This window comes from Parasteatoda tepidariorum, chromosome 1 (genome assembly GCF_043381705.1).
Source record: "Parasteatoda tepidariorum isolate YZ-2023 chromosome 1, CAS_Ptep_4.0, whole genome shotgun sequence".
Lineage (NCBI taxonomy): Eukaryota > Metazoa > Arthropoda > Arachnida > Araneae > Theridiidae > Parasteatoda > Parasteatoda tepidariorum.
Genome location: NC_092204.1, coordinates 94,792,463 through 94,810,773, shown reverse-complemented (window position 1 = coordinate 94,810,773; position 18,311 = coordinate 94,792,463). Strand labels below are relative to the sequence as shown.

General features: G+C 27.6%; 1 protein-coding gene across 8 annotated transcripts in view; it reads left to right on the top strand.

The window, feature by feature from the left end:
* The window catches only part of LOC107441620 (DENN domain containing pinstripe), a 54,437-nt gene extending 38,478 nt beyond the window's left edge, over nt 1-15,959 (top strand). For all 8 annotated transcript variants that reach the window (XM_016054950.3, XM_071184073.1, XM_016054949.3 and 5 more), the window contains 9 exons: nt 454-575; nt 1,956-2,101; nt 3,374-3,492; nt 4,456-4,553; nt 5,449-5,520; nt 7,507-7,589; nt 8,256-8,379; nt 9,461-9,644; nt 11,710-15,959. In XM_016054950.3, coding sequence (XP_015910436.1) covers nt 454-575; nt 1,956-2,101; nt 3,374-3,492; nt 4,456-4,553; nt 5,449-5,520; nt 7,507-7,589; nt 8,256-8,379; nt 9,461-9,644; nt 11,710-11,893 — 1,132 coding nt within the window. In that variant the 3' untranslated portion in view covers nt 11,894-15,959. The remainder of the gene's footprint in view (nt 1-453; nt 576-1,955; nt 2,102-3,373; nt 3,493-4,455; nt 4,554-5,448; nt 5,521-7,506; nt 7,590-8,255; nt 8,380-9,460; nt 9,645-11,709) is intronic.
* The last annotated feature ends 2,352 nt before the right edge of the window (nt 15,960-18,311 follow it).

Below are 18,311 nucleotides of genomic sequence, written 5' to 3'. Positions count from 1 at the left end.
GTCAATATTTATTCATAAGTTTTAAAAGTTTATCCCCTTGAAAGTCATGATTTTTTTTCCTCACAAAAACAGCATCTTATTTTGACACATTTGCAAATACTAGTCACTGGGAGAAAGAGTTCCATTTTATGCTTATTTTGAAATCAGAGAATGGGCTGATTTTTCAGACCACTCTTGTTTTTCTTCATAAATTTTCACAAGGTTTTCGGGTCCCTACTTTCACAAAATTGTTGATACAGTTTTCATAGTTTCAAAATGACAAGACCTTTTCATAAAAAGTCTGGATCAACCCGTGCTGTGAAAGTGTATTGTATTGATAGTTTGCACCAATTTTTACCTAAATACTGTACTAACTCTTTCATTATATTACAAATGGTAAATTTCTAATGATCAATATTTTAATGCTCCCTCAATTTACTGAAAATACTGATAAAAAAATTCTATATGTTTCAGGAGTTCCTATAAAAGGTATGCTTTCCTTCGATCTGATGATGAAAAAGAACAATTCTTGTACCATTTACTAACATTAAATGCTGTAGACTATTTGTGCTTCACAAATACTTTTACTTCAACAAGTAAGTTATTTGCCTTTGAACAGTATTTTGTCCTCCATATGGACACAGATAGTAAATGTTGCTTATATTTCTGTTGCAACTTAGTTTTAATTTATTATTATTTATGTTGTTATTGTAAAGTATTATGCATGTTGTGAACATATTTGTGTTTTAATTTATATACTCATTTATTCAAATATTTAATTAAAATCCCTTCTAAGAAACTATTTTATTCTAATAATTTATGTAAATGCAAATAGTGCTTGTATTTATGTTGCAACTAGACATTGGTAAATTATTATTATACTTGTTATAAAATTTTATGCATAGTGTAAACAGGTTTGTCTTTTATTTAGTTAGTCATTTTGTAATATTTAATTAAAATTTCTTCTAGAAAACTGTCTTATTTTTTAAAAAAAATCTTTAAGATTAAAACTTTTTATAAAGAAATAGCAAGCTCATGAAACTTTTTTGAATAGTTTAAGTGTTAGCAATATTTAGTACTAAAAAATATTTTAATTAAAATTATTTAACCCAAAACTTGTTCCTCTATAACGTTTTTTAAAATTTTTTACATAAAATTCTTCTTTATTTTGTTTTTGATGTGTTAATTTCTTAATTATGCACAAAGATGCTTAAGTTAGACTGACAATTTATAAAACTTAGTTGTAGATGAGTAGTTGACATTTCAAAAAAAATTATCTTTAAACAGCAAATTCGTATGATAAGGCATTGATATTTCATCCCAAAGCTCCTGTTTTTGATTCTAAATTTTTCAACAGCTGCAAGAAGCAAACGTTTAAATTATTTAAAAAAAAAAAAACTAAAAATCACATCTCATTTTTTCGAAATCTTCAGTGAATGAAAATCGCATCGCAATATTTGTGCACTATCTGCCATGAGTATGTTAAAAACTGAGAAAGAAATTTTCATATCTCTAAATACAACAAAAAAGCAGTGGATGGGACATAATCTACTATCAGATTTTTTTAAATTAAAACCCTTGGTTTAATTAAAACCCTTTAATTAAACTCCAAAAGAAATTTAAATGTAAAATTTTATTTTAACTTATGTTATAAAAAAATCAAGTGGTTTAAATCTTGTCAGCTCTGTTTTCTGTTAAAAATTTTATTTAAAAAACTATCAGTCTAAGTTGCACCCTATAGTATACAAGTCAGTATACAACAATTTATTATTTAGTAGTTTTAAACATTTGTATGTATATTTAAAAAAAAAATCCAAATTCTAAATTTATTAGATTCCAGAAAATTTAAAGTTTATTTTTTTATTTTTAAAAAAAAAAAAAAAAAAACCTTGACATTAAAAATATGCATAATTATTTGATATTCAGTAATAATAATAGTCAATAATATTCAATAATGGTGAGAAATTCTTTTCTAGGTATACCATATAGAGTTGTTGTTTTTCCTAGTCGCAAATTAAGTGCGTCCACAACATCTGCTAATGCCTGGATTATTATGGCTGGAAATTTAGGAGAGACCAAGCTTATACCTCTACCACGGCAAACATTAGAAATAGTTTTTCAAGTAATTTATTTTCTATTTATAAGTTAATTATTAAAAGTGACTTCAAAATGTTATATGTCGGCTTACTTATCAGTATAACTTTTCAGAGTTTGCAGGGTTCGTAGTTGTTTTGATATTTGTGATATAAAGTATTCTGAGCTTATTTGTCATGGTATTCTTTCTTTTATTTTTTTAGAGCATACTATTTTGAGGAACATATGATTTCAAAATAATCATGTAGATCTTTTGTTTTCTTTTTAAATGTCTTTCACTAGAAAAGAAGTAAGAAAAACTAGGCATTGCCAAAACTTGTGTTTTTATTAAAAAAGGGAAGTGCCAAATTTGTTTCGTATGAAGAAGTAAGCATGAAAAACAGAACCTTTTCTTTACCTTCTTCTTTTCCTTAGAGGAAAGAATTATTGCTGAATCAGTCTTGAAATAAATTTTGTTTTAACCACACCCTTTTCACAGAATCATTTTCTATTTTTGTCACTTTACACCTCTTTTCACCATAAGACAGTAACAGTCACTTGACCCCCAAGGTCATACTTAGCAGATATCTCAAATATAGGCTAGTGAAGCAGAGATAATTTTGAAAAGAAATAAAACCTTTCTTCATCTTTACAATTTAATTTTTATTTATTTATTTTCATTTTATTTATTTTTTTTAAATTCAGGAATGCACCATGCACTTTCTGAATTCTGAAATATACTGGATGTGTAAGTTAAATACTGCCTTACCTTATTATAGAAAATATACTTAAATACCTTATTATAGAAAATATTGTAAATTTATTTATTGCATTATAAATTTATTGTGTGTTTAAAATTAACTATGTTTTTTTTTCTTAAAATAGTTTGTGATTATCTTGAAGTTGCCTAAGAGGCTTGATATTGTCTGTCATTTTGGTGTATTTTACAGGCATTTTCTTGTGATATTTTATTTATTGTAACAGACACTGTCTTTTTTTAAAATTGATTTCTTCTACGAGAGGTTGCAGTGGTATTGTGCAGTCTGACTGATTAAATTTTCTCCCCTTAATGCCTTTAATTTTGCACAATTATTGTTTAAAATAAAAATTCATTATCTAAAAATATGATTTGTAATTACTCTGATTTTAATTTAAGTATATTTAGATTTCTGATTATTTCAATGCTTTTTAGAAATTACTTTGCATTTTTTTTAACTATAAATGTTTAATTAAGAACTTGACTTCTAATTTATAACTTTTCTTATTTCTGTAAATATTTATAGCCAGATTAATTGGTTTTTCTTTATCTTTTTCTCTTTAGCATAAAAATTTAGGAATTTTGACAACTTTAAGAATTGGCCATGACAATACTGGTATTTCACCTAAATGGATGGTTGAACATGTGCTAGTCCGAAACGAGATTTCTGGCCACACTTATAAGTATGAAACCTCATATTTGTGATGTTCTATAATTTATTTAATATGTAAGCCCCCTATCAGTTAAAACGACGGAAACTTATTAAATGATATTTTTGTTCACAGTAAAATTTATTAGATTCTTCCTATTACTCTGCAACTGAGATGAGTTTTTCATGTTCAAAATTGGTATGAAAGCTGCCAACTTCTTAAGTTTTTTTTGAAGAGGATTTTCCCCACAGCTGCAAATTTTGTTCTTTAATGTTTGGATTTCAATTTGGGGGCAGTTCATAATTTTCACTCTTTTTTTTTTCTTCAATATTTTTTGCTCTTTTTTTCCCCCTGTGATGATTTAAAAACCTCTGTGCTCCTTCTGACATGTCACAATAAAAATATATTACAGTTCACAGAAATGCATGTTAGAGATTACATTTCAAATTTCTTCTTTGTGTTTTAATGGTATTTGTAAGTATAATTGTAATAATGATTGCCAGTGTTCTTATATTGATAAAAAAAATATATATAAGCACTGAAGAAATTTTAATTTGTTGATTTAAATATTTTTATTTTAATTAAAATGTGAGTTGTTACACTTCTTGTTACTTTTCCTTCAAAATATTACCATGTAATATATTTTTGATAGTGTTAAACATTTTTAAATTTCGATGTTAACAAAACCTAATTTTTGTTGTAAACGTAGCAGAAGATGTGTCAGAATAATACATACACTTTAGTACATAACTGTTATGTGTTTCAAGAAAATCCCAGATATTGAAATTAAATATTCAATAATTAAATATAAATTATATTATATAATATTAAACAATTAAATCTTGTTTATGTATTAACTATACTAAATTGCTGCTGAAAGCTGTTAGAAAATGCATAGGAGAAAAAGAAGTGCATATACTTTGGTAGTTAATATATTCTAAGTAATTCTAAACAATGGTAATTTATTTTTATAGAGTTCCGATTGATTTGTTTTAGGTTTCCATGTGGTAGATGGCTAGGGAAAGGTGTTGATGACGGAAGTACAGAACGTTTACTTGTCGGCGAAATGGTCCCCAGGGATTATGATGCTGATGGTAATTTTCATATATGTTCGAATCATAATAATCATTATCATGAGTTTATCATTTCGTTGTGTAATTGAATCTTTACATCTGCTATTGATCATAATTGTATGTTTCTAAATTTTTTGTAGGGCTAGAGAACTTAATCAGATTTGTTATTGTATACAACTTTCACGCCAGAAAAATCATTTCTGAATCTTTACATCTGCTATTAATCATGATTGCATGTTTTTAAATAGGGATAAAAAACTTTATCAGACTCTTTATTGTACACAACTTTCACGCCAGAAAAAGCATTTCTGTTCATTCTTGGATAAAGTTTCAATGTAATTTTTTTTGTTGAAATTTTCTGTTGAATACATAAATTAATTTCGTAAATAATTCAATAATTTGAATATCATGAATTAACATTCAATTTTAAATAAAGTTACATAGTTCAATTATTGCTTTAAGCATGCTATTATTGAGTTACTTTGAACTTTATTATGCATTTTAGTTGTATTCTAAATGGTTTTTTTTTAAAGTTATTTTTTATAGTTGTGCATGACTTAACACACTTACCTGACCAAATTTTTTCCAAATTATTGGTCCAGATTGGGATAATTTTTTGATTGAAAAAAAAAATTTAAATTTTTACCTATTATACTCTAAACTGTTTTATTTCTACTAAAATTATATATAATTGTTATTAAGAAATAAATTTAAACTTGGCTTAAAGAATCGTGTGTTATTCAGTTAAAAAAAACACACACAAAAGAAGAATTTTTAATGATTATCAAGTAATCTCGAAACTTATTTATCATCCTTTCAACTTAGAAATATTGAGAGTATACTATATATTTTTATATTATTGGTGTATATTAAGAGATCACTGCTGAACTTATAGCATCTGTATTTATTTTCTCAGAACTAATGGAGGCTTGTAGAACCCCGCCAAGGTGTCGATCTCCGAGTGTTCCTAGAAGACCAAGCGAACCAAGTATGTTTCAATACTCTTCATTACTTTATTTAACAATACAATTTTATAAGTTGACTTAGATATATAAAAACACCACTAATAGTAAAAAATTCATGACAATATATATATATGCACAGTACACACACACAATAAAACCTTGATTAAGGGGACACTTGGGACCAAAAAAAATTTGATTTACTGGAGTTGTCCATTTAGGGGAAGGGCACACTAATGACAAAAGCACATGCCATAAATTGTATTTAATTAATTGCAGTGATCAAGAAATAATTAAATAATCTATAATAATTATTTACACTGATATTTATTTAAACTTTAGGAAATAATAATATTTACCTAACAAAGAGTAGAGGAATAAATTAGATACATGCCTTTGCTTTATATTTATCCCGGTGAAAAGAAAGATGTGATCGAGGTTTGTTTTAAGTGACTGCAACTGATCACAACTTCATAGTAAATTTTTTAATCATTTCACATTCTTACACTAATTTTATAATTTTTGGATTGATAAAAAATATCTCAGTTTTTCAATACAAGTTAACTTATAGTTTTCAATTTTGATTTGTTTTCAGAAAGCATCAATTGTATATCAGTTTCTCCATTTTCACTCTTGGCGTCATTATTCATCACCATTTCAAAAAAAAAACAAAAAAAAATTTCTGTATTTAAATCATTCTTTTGACATTCAATATTCTCGTCAATGTTTACGAATCATCACCGTTGATAACACTTTCTCCAGTCAGGGGAATCAAATTTGTTCATTCATAAACAGGATCATTAAATTTTGTGTCATCTCTGACTTATGCAAAAATATTATTTTCTGTTGTATTCTTTTTGAAGTTTTTTTTTTTTATCCATAAAGAAGCTTGTAGGACATGAATGTTTAGGATTTCTTTATTTGCCCAATCGAAGCTCGTAATCAAGTGTTTTAAAATTAGTAGCCAATTTGAAGTTTTTGATAACGGATTTGTCATTTCAACTTGTGGTGTCTCAAGACTGAGTAAGTGGGGTCTCATTATTCAAGTGTGGGGTCTACTGGATCATCCAGATGAAAAGACCGAAAGATGCTCAGTTCGAAGTGTTTCACGTGAACAGTATTATTTTCTCTTTTTTCTTGGCAATGATAAGGAAAGATGACAAGAGAATAATTTATTCTTTTGGCTTTACAATTAGCTTAAAAATTTTTTTATATATGAATAAGGGAATGTAGTTTAAAAATTTTTTTTAGTTATGAATAAGGGAAAAATTTACGTGCTTTTAAAAATGGTAAAAATATGCATTTTTTTAAACTGAAATAATTGTTTTTCTTCTTATTTTGAAAAAGTGGTTTCTGATTTGAAGTGTTTCAAAGGAATATTTTACGGCGTAAGTGACTGCTTGCGCACAGTTACGAGAGTGGCAACTTTGTGGAGAGGTCACATAATGGTTTTCGCATAGTAGAGTTACAGGGAATTAAAAACGAATATCCATAATTTGGAGGCGTTTGTTACCATAACATGAGGTTTCATCGTGTGTGTGTGTATATATGTTTGTAAAAAAATTTCAGTATAATAATAATTTAAAAACTTATACAGAACTTTTCATTTACTAATCAAATTAACTAAGTTTTTTTCTTCTTCTTTATAATAAAATTTGCTCATATATTTTTTCTCTAACTTAATATTACTTTTTATTTCAAAATAATGTATAATTGAAAGAAATTTAATTTGTGAACATGTTTAATCATTTAATGTTGGCCTTTTTGAGAGAAAATAACAGACTTTAATGTAGTCTAAAGTTGGATCATTATTTGTAAATTTTCATGTAATTCCGGAGTTAACAAAAATATGTGAATCCCTTCCCTGTGTGTATGTATAAAAAATATGTGAATGCCAAAATATGTGAATTTTACGGTATGTATTGTAAAAGCTTACATAATTTTTATTTAAATTAATTAATGAATAACTTCAGTTTTTTATTGAGATTTTAATGCAATCTGTTTATTTTTAGAGCTCACCATTTCAGAAATACAGCAACTATTGGGAGATGCAGTAAATAACATTGTTAAATACTACTATAAATCTGAAAAAGAGGTTTGTATGGTTTCAATATTTTTATTAAGGTGTAATACTGTATAAAATAATATCATAATTTTTTTTATTATTATTATTTTTAATGAGTTTTGTTTTTTGCAATCAGATAAGTGATCTTGCAATGAAAAATTTAGATAATAACAATCAATCAAGTTCTGCATAAATCTCTTTCTTTCAGTTATTTAATATCAGTTTGATGTCTTTGTAATTTTATCTATTCAGGGCCAAGAAACAGGATAAAATCAGGGAATTTCATCAATTTGTGAAAATCAGAGAAATGTCATGGAATTTAATTAAAATACTTAAAGAGTGATGGAATAGAGTTTGTGAAGTATCTAAAAGTTAAATTTTTTTTTATTTTATGAAAATTGTCCTTGTAATAATTGTTTTTTAAAAAAATTATTTTTAACTTTTAAGGCAAGAGTAAGGATTTTGCAATATATTTTAACTATAAGAATAAGACATAATATTAGTAATGAAATTCATACCAATGGCTTCAAAAATTAAAGAAATTCTATAAAATCATTCTGAAAAAAAAAAAAAAAAAAAAAAAAAACAGGAAATTTTTCTGAGGGTTTCTGATAATTCTGTTATTCAATGTTTTCAATCTTTTTTTTAGTTATTTTATTTAATAAGGAGTTTTAACTTAATTTGTTATTTTAACAGAGAGGAAGCCTAACCATATTATTGTGTGGTGAACTTGGTCTTGTATACTGCCTTGAACAAGTTTTCAACTATGGATTTAAAGCAAAGCGCTTTTTTAGGCACATGTATCTGTGGGACTTCTTTGGTAAGATTTTAATTTAACTCTTTTATTTTATTTATTTATTTTATGAACAAATATCTTTTTTGTATGGTAGCTCTCACATTGAAAAACTAATTTTAAAAACTTCGTAGTTGCATTAGAATTTTTTCAATCATATTCCCTAATAGAAAATCTGCAGCATAAAAACGAAATAAAATTTGGGAGAGTGCTAAAGCAGCATGTGCCCAAAATTCTTAAGGATTTAAAGCAAAATGCGTTTTTAGGCTCGTTTATCTGTGAGACTTCTTTGGTAAGATTTTAATTTAACTCTTTTTTTTCTTCTTCTAGATGTAGATTGCAAAGAAATCTTATTTCTTATCTTTTAACATATTTCTGGAATATTGCTGTTGTTTAATATCATGGATTGTTGAAAGCTTGCAATCTGATCTTCTGCAAATTTTAATTTGAGGCCAGATTGCTTAAAATTAAAAAATAACAATAATATTTTTTTTATTATCATTTTCCTAGATTTTCTGCACAATTTTTTTGTGCTATCAAATTACATTATCTGTGTTAAAAAGTAATTTTATTTTAAAATAATTAAAATAAATAATATTCATTTATTAATGACAACAATTAGATTATGTCATAGTTTAATCTGCAATCTTATTACAGCTGACATATTTCCTTCTGTAATATTGTTTATATTGATCTTACAGTTCTATTTTTTTTCTTTATGTAGATATTCCATAATTATGTAACATAGATAGTTAAATAACATAGGTGGTTAGATAATATTAATGGTTAAATCACTCAAACACTTATGTAGAGTAGAAACCATTTTTGGAGAAACAAATCGTGTATTGTTACTCAGTAGTAATATTGGAAATATATACTCTCATAGAAATGTTGTTTTATGATCGCCAAATAGTGAGTAAAAACCTCTATTGGTGAAACAAATTGTTACAATTTACTCTGAGATGATATTGAAAATGTGCTCTCATAGAACTTTTCCTTTATAATCACTGAACAGTGTGTTATTATCATAAAAATACCTGAGTTCTAAATTAAATAAGCTGCCTGTGATTCATTAAAAAAAATTTTTTTTGTGCCGTTCTATTTTCAGTCAAAGTTGGAGGCTATTTTGAAGATATTTTGCAGGAAGATGAAAGCAATTCCACTCCAAGACAAACGTTAGAACATGTGATGGTTATGCGCTCATACTGCAACTTGGTTGAAAAAATTGACAATGCATCATCTTCAGTTGGAAAAGATGGAAAATTCCAATTGTTCATATGCTTTGCTGCCAGGTGCGTTTTATTGTTTCTTATAATTTATAATTCAAATTGTGTTCAACTCATAAGCATTTTAGTAAATGCTGCATCACCATGTGTACAAAAGTATAGAAATTGTATTGTAGATACTAGACTTTTCTCATTGATTTTCTAATACAAAAAAAAAATTAAACAGATTTTAAATTCATAAGCACTAGACGTAATTAAAAAAGTAATTAGTTGCAGTTTTATATCGTAAATTAATATCTATTTATTTTATACATCTTAATCATCATTACAATGAAGATAGAAATGAAAAAAGAAATATTTTCTGGGGATGCACTGTATTGTCAATTCATGAATTTTACTGACATTGTCAATGTATTTTACTGGCATTATTGTCAATTAATGAATTTTACTGACATTGTTGTCAGTTTATGAATTTTACTGATATTATTATCAATTAATGTATTTTACTGACATTGTCTATTAATGAATTTTACTGACATTATTGTCAGTTAATGAATTTCAATTGACATTATTGTCAATTGATGAATTTTACTGATATTGTTGCTTAATGAAATTTACTGACAATATATCGCCATTACATTTACTGACATATTTTACTGACATTATATCATGTTTTAATGAATTTTACTATTACCATTAAATCTGTTAAAATAAAGAATAAGTTTCATATGTTCAGAAATGTTTTGAGAAAAAGGAAGAAAACAGGTACCACAGGGGGGCACATTTTATAGATTATGAGACACACACCCTTCTAAGATTACATAATTAATTTTTCACTCCATATTTGTGTAAGGAAATTTGCAATAAAAAAAATAGCTAATAGTATTGGTTCAGAATTTTAACAATAAATAAATAAAAGCCTCTATTTCAAGCGAGCTTTAACATTTCCTTGGTGAAAACTGCTGCCAAATTATCCCTTACTCTTCCCTCCCTCAAGCGTCCCTATTGCTGACCAATGAGAGGATTCTTGGTTTTAAATCTGAACTGAATATTAAATTTAAAAAAAAAGTGAAACAGAATAGATAGAAAAAAAAACACAGTTAAATGAGAGAGGGCGAGATAAATAATTTACAGGTACTTAGACTTAGAAATTGGGCAGCTCCAGAGAGCAGGGCACATCGACCAGAGGTCTATTGTACCCAAACCCTAAATCATGATCAGCGTGAAAACGCTATAGCTGAAATAAAATTCAGCAAACACGTCCAGGTTTTAATGCAATGCTGCCCCTAATGCTTAAATCTTTGAGCAGAATAGACCTCACAATCACAAAGTATATGTTCTGATGTCTCTTCTTCAAGATGACAACCTCAACAAAGAGAATTAGATTCAATTCCCATTATGTATAGGTGTCTCTTGAGGATGCAGTGTCCAGTAAGAAGACCAATGATCTTCCTCAAACTGTTTCGATTAAGCTTTAACATCTCTTTTTGACGTACACTAGGACAGTCACGATTCAGCTCCTTAGCTTGTCTCTGACCGCCAGCGATGCGCCATTGCTCATGGGCAATTTTGCCATAGAGCTTGAATATAGATGCCCTGAAGGAGGTGGGAGAAATTCCCAATGTAGGTTCAGGGCCCCAGATAATTGCACTAGTACCAGCCCATGCTGCTTTATCAGCTAGCTCATTTCCGAGAATACCCATATGTCCAGGTACCCAATGCAGGTATACCCTGTTATGAGTAGATAGGTCACAGAGGACCGAAAAGCATTCCCACACTAGCAAAATTTACAGGTACACTATTTATTATTTTTAATTTTAAAACAATTTGAATGTTAAGTTAAAATTGCAAAGTTAAATTCTTGATTGCCATTTAGTAAGGTTAGGTTCAGATAATTTGGACTGATGCTAATATATATGTATGACCAAAAATGTAGTGGATCACAAGAAAAATTTTGGCCGATAGAGAATTCACTTAGCTATTTCAAAGTTATTTTACGAAGAAAATTTCAAAATATTTTTGTTTCTTAAGAAATAATTGTAAAACAGAACTCTGACTGTAGTTAGTTGAAATGACTTTTATCAGAACTCTATAGAAAGTAGTTATTATTTTTTATTAATTTTGCTTCCAGGGACCATCTTTTACATCGCATGCTTCTTCACATAGCATCAACACCTGTCACTGCCAGCATGTATGAAGAACAGTCATTTCTTCGTGATCCAAATCTTGTCACCTTTTTAGTACAAATCTTGGAATCCCTGTCCGAATTTACCATCACATTAGAAGCTTCGCTCACCAAAGGAATCGAGAGCTGAGTTTTGCCCACAGACTTTGATAACCCAGAATTTTTCTGAATACATTTGCTCATACTGTAAATCATGGCTCATACTCCAGGTTAATTACATATATATAGTAGAAGAATGTTTATGTGTGGCGAGTGCAAAAGTAATTTAATATCCAGACAGTGCTGCATTTAAGTTTTTTTTTTTACCTGTTAAGATAAGTTGAGGTTTTAATAGAGTGTTTATTTCATCAGTCATTTTTTCCCCTTCTAATTTTTACCTAATAAAGATGTCTTGGTTAATGCCAGGGGGTGTATTAGAAGGAGCGAATACGGAGGAATAATCGGGCGAAGCAGCGTACTCCAGTAATTTTTTTCATAAAATTTCTTTTTATTTGCAATTTTGCGGTTTTTATTTATTGTAAAATGTGTTTATTTCTTCAACTTTTTATGTACTGTAACTTTTTTTCCATTTAACAAACGTCCTTCATATTGTTGAAGTATACTGAGAATCAATAATTACATATGTATGGTGTTTGTATTTAGTAATAGTTCTTTTGTTTATTTAGCGTTAAAATAAATAATAAATTTTAATAAGATGTGTAAAAACCATTTGCAATTACAAACAAAGGTTTCCATCACCCTGCATATTATTTTCAGGAAATTTTTTTTTTACTGTTTGAATAGTTTTAAAAAGAATGGTTTTTAAGTTTTCTGTGAAATTTCGAAATTAGTTCATGTTTATATTTTATGGTATAAATGTTTTTTTTATACGGGTATATTGTTAGAACTGAGATTTTTCCGTTATATCATTCTTTTTTTGTTTTTGTAATTAAATTAACAATGTTTTACACTTTGAATACCATATTGCTTCATTCAAATCAAAAATTAATTTGCATGGGTATCATTTATCCATGTTTGTGTTAAACTTGATAGTTAATTTTGCTTACATGTATTCCCTGAAATAGTTAGCAAAATTCACAGCTGCTGCTTGTACTAGGTAATCATAAAATGATTTAGGCAACATAAAACCCTCTTGTGAGTATACTGAGAATATAATATTCTGGTAAGCATGCCAAGATTATAACAATTTAATCAGCTTGGCCCTTTTTGTTTTCTTTTTCTTTTAGCCTGGAAGTTAGAGTTAAAAATTTTATTTTTTAAATTAGGTGTTGTTTTTAATACGCAAATAAGAACTAAGATCAATTTATTCTTCTTTTTTTCTCCATTTTTTAAATTTTTTTTCCAACTTAATTTGTTTGTATAAATTAATGTTGATGCAGACATTGCTATTTGATGTAAAATTTGGTATTTAAAAATTCAAAGCATAAACAGGGCATTCTGTTTGTTTTTTCCCCCACTCATATTACAACAATTCACTTATTTATCAGGTTAATATGCATGTTTAACATTTATGTTTTTCATCTTCTAAAACACATGAATTTTTCTTTTTTACAATTCAACTACATTGTCACAACTATTTTGTTTATTTTAAAATTTTAATAGTTAATATATTAAGCTTTATATTTAAAGTTGGGCATACAATTAAAAAATACTTTATGTGCTACTGTAGATTCTGTTCAAAAGAATTTATTACCATACCCAAAAATAGCTTCTTCTAGAAATAAATCTTCTTAAAACTGTGTTGTAAAGTGGCTCATTGTATACCCAATTGAATATTATATATATTCAATTGAGTATTCGTATATTCAATTAATATTTATAAATTAAATATTTCCAATTGCATACTCATATATTGAATTACATATGTATTCAATATGTTCAATTCTTTTACCTTTCTTTTTTTTTCCCAATATTAAATGCAGCAATCTTGTCAAAAATTTGTCGTTACTGTGTTTTATTAAAGAAATTATTCAGAAAAAAATTTATCTAATTCAGAATGCATGGATTATGAGCAGAAACTTAATTGTTGAAGAGTGCTTTATTCATATGTATATATTTGTACATACTTGTTAAGTTTTTGATTTTGGTTTAGTTTTATCTAAGGAGATCTGTTTGAGTTCAACCTTTGAATTTTTAACAATAAATCTTTGAATTTTATTTATTTATAAGGAAGGAAGATCTGGTTTATCTAATAATTTAAATTTGTTTTTATATTTTGCTGCATTTTATTCATTTACCTGTTGATAAGAGTATATTTTAAATTACTCTACTGGGGTGATTGTATTCCTAGTTTTTGTATCATTCTTGTGGATCTAAAAACTAAAGGCATGAGATTTTTCTGCAAAAATCACATTGATTCTCGAGATCATTGGTTTACGGACTTCCGCGATTCAAAGACTTAAAATCCGATAAAATTTTGAAATTTATGCTAAATCCTGTTAACAAGACGTTTATATAAATGTGATTCTTTCGGCAATTTAATTTTTTTGGTTTGACAAATTTTCGCCATTTTGAATATTTGGAACTATTCCGGAACCCTAATATTATGATTTGTACTCACTTGATTTTAATATCAAATAGAAATTTTCATATTTACCTGATTAAACAGTTCTATGTTGCGATTCGTATAAGCTCAATTTAAAAATCATTCACCGCGATTCATATTCTCTCGATTTAAAAATCCCATAGAATGATTTGTATTTGCACGTTTTTAAAACATTCATTATCGTGACTTAATGTTCACGCGAGTTTAAAATCAAATGTTGTGATTTGTATTCACGCATTTTTAAAGTATAATGTTGCCGTTTGTATTCACGCTTTTTTAAAATCGAATATTGCGCTTCATGTTCACGCGGTTGTAATATTAAACATTGATTTTCATATTTATATGTGATTTGAAAATCCAATATCGCAATTTGTATATCCGTGTTTTTCAGTCTAATATCTCGATTCATATTCACACGATTTTAAATTCTGATATCGCGATTCTTGTAAGAAGTCAATTTTTTTAGATAATTATAAATATTAGCTCAAAAAGTTATGTTAAATATGAAACTTGTATGGTATATAAATTATCTTGATATCGTTTTTTTTTGCATGTAAAATTTTCAGTTTTTCACTTTGTGTCGCAATCACCCTTGACTCGAGACATTCAAATTTCCTTTGGGCTTGATTGATATTTTGCTGATTGATATTTGCTGATTAATAGTTGTCTTGCTTAACTTGTTCATTGTTAAAAAATGATAATGCTTTTAAAATATTTTGAATATCTTATAGGATTAATGCATAGAATCTTCGTAATTTGACTTTTCATAATTTTTTTTTAAAAATGGCAAATTAAGTAACAATTTGCATTACAGGAGAAAATTAAAATCCAACTAAACAATTGAAGATTTAAGTTAGTTTAATAACTTGTAATGTTATCATATGAATATAGAAGTAAAGCAATTTAAATTCAGTTTTTCGTTCATATTATTGAAAACATTCTGACACAAAAACCATTAGTTTATTTCATAGAAACTATATACTCTTTATATAGTTTTATAAGGATATTTTCCAGGAAGGTTATCAAAACAAAAATGAGTAACACAACAATCTCAAAGCATTTGTTTTAAACTTAAGGTATAAACTATAAATAATGTGATTAGTTCAAAACAGCGTATTTAAGTTGACTTATATTTACTTCTGAATAAAGAGATAAATTTAAGAAATGTCTTTAATTTTTACTTTTGGCTGTTCTTCCTGATTGTTATTAGTCTGCATTCATATCTTCTGTTTTGTGACAATCCCATTTAGGGTTTAGGGAAAGCAATAAAATACAGCAATTAAATTACTGATCTGCCTTGGTAATAAGTGTTTTTATTTCCTGATTAAGTGATGTAATTATTTTCTAAATTTCTTCACAATAATTTGGTGCCATTTATTTTTACTTATTTTTCTACAATTACAGAACTAATGTTGTTAGGTTGTTTTAACTTATGTTTTGTCATTTCTATACTCTTCAGCAATTGAGTTTCTTGATTTACTATGTGTAAAAGCCTTAGATGGACTCTATTGTGATATGTAATTTTTGTGTAAATGGATTTCATGTTTCAAATGTAATATATTGCATTGGAAATCATGTATAAATGAAAAATCTACTTAAATAGGCTTTTATTATTAATTAAAGAAATGTAAATAAAGATTGTTTTTTTTTATTTCTTTGAAGTTATTTTATTTTTATGTATATAAACTAATTCACTTTATCTAACAAATAAACTATTTATATAAACCATTTATTTACCCTATGACAGTGGTCGACAAAGTGCGGCTCCAGAGTCGCATGTGGCTCTTTGGCTCCTTAAGTGCGGCTCTGGCACAAATATCCACGGAAGGCACAATAATATTTTAATTTTAAAAAAACTTGAAAACAGCAGAGCAACTTTAGCATTTGTCAAAAATCTTCTTAATGCTACGATAACCAAGTTGAAATTTTCCCTTTTTGAAATTGACATTGGTAACTTTAAATACAATTGCTGGATTTAAAAAACAAGGAGATATGGCGCTCGAAATTCGAACGTCTTTGTTCTGAATTGGAAATATTGTGTTGAATATAATTGGAAATAGTTCGGGGGGTCCAGGGTACGAACCTTGGTTATAGTCAGTACTTAAAAAAATAGGGTTTTTTTAAATTTGTTTTACAATATTTTAACGCAAATAAAATATTCCTTTTCTTTAAATGATTATTTTTACCTCTTATAAGTGCATTAAAAAGCCTTAAAATAAGAAATTGTTGCTTATATACTGTATAACTGTACATATAAATGACTCCTTATCTGCTCTTAATAGCTAAGGGGTCATTTATATGTACAGTATTTGAGCAACAATTTCTTCATTTGTAAACTATTAATCGCAATTTTAAAAAAAAGAAAAATAATAATTTAAACAAAAGGAATATTTTATTGAAATATAATTTTAAAATATTCACCATTACCGGAGTTCGAACCCCCGAACCTAGGGGACCCGGACACTCAGAGCTAGCAATTTCTAGTTTCCTATCACTTAACCTTAACGATCCCGCCACGCCTGGTTCCGTATTGGGTCACGCTTCCTAGTTTGTGACTGTGCCACATTGTGGGCAAAATAATTTATGTATAATTAATTCTTTTGGTATGGTAACCTGAATTATAACAAGCTTTAAGTGCTTACCCGCATTTTTTCTTTGGAACCATCTTATGCCACATTGTGGCCCCATTATTTTGTCTTAAATTATTTACTTTGTTAGATATTATAATATAATAGATATTATAATATAATATCTGGTTGATTTTGAAAATTATAGATTAATATTAACGGAAGCTATATGGCCATTTATATGTACAGTATATGAGCAACAATTTCTCCATTTATAAGCTATCATTCGCACTAAAGGAGAAATAATATTTTTGAGAAAAGGAAATATTTTATTTACGTTACAATATTGTAAAATAAATTTAAAAAAAAATTGTCTTTATGAAATACGATTTTAAAATAATGACATTAACGGGGTCAGAACTCCGTATTCTCGGAACCAGCAAATTGTTGAATCCTAATATTTAACCCTAACGGCAACACCACGCCTGGTTGCCCGAATTTAAAACAAGCTTTAAGCACTTTCCCTCTCTTTTTCAATGGAACCCTATTGTAAAAACATCGTGGGCCCCTTAATTTGTCTTTTATTATTCCTTTGGTACCGTAGTATAGTATACTATAATAATATCTGTTGAAAATTATTGAGTTTGAAAATTATTGGTCAATATTAAGGGGAGAAATGTGGCCATTTATATGTACAGTATACGAGCACCAATTTCTCCATTTTTAAGTTATTATTCGCCCTTAGAAACGAGAAAAATAATAAATTTAAATGGTAAAATACAAAACAAAACATTTATTTTATTAAATATAATTTTTAAGTATTGACCATCACGGGGTTTGAACCCCGGATCCTCAGGACAAGCAATTTCTCGCTTAATTTCGCGTAGCCATAACAGCCACAACATACCTGGCTGTCTGGCTTATAAAAAGCTTTTATTTACCACGTTGTTTCTATGGAAGCGAATTGTGCTACATTAAGGGCCCCTAAATTTTACTATATAATTATTTCCCTCGGTATGGTAAATAAGTATATTATAATATGATAACTGACCGAGTTTGAATATTATACATTAATATTAAAGGGAGTTATGGGACCTTATATATGTATCTATGCAGTACGTAAACAATGAACCACATAGGGTCATGACCTCTAATTTGTAATTGTGCCACGTTGTGGGCTCTCTAATTTTTGTATAATTAATTCGTATGGTAGTATAGTACATAATAATATAGTATCAGACAGAGTTTGAATATTATAGGTTTGTATTAAGGGGGTGTATGGGGCCATTTATGTGTGCAGTATATGAGCAACAATTTCACCATTTTAAGCTATTATTCGCACTCGCATTTTATTTACGTAACATTATTGTAAAATAATTAAATATTTTATTTTTATTAAATGTACTTTTTAAAGCTTAATATAAGCGGAAAAAACC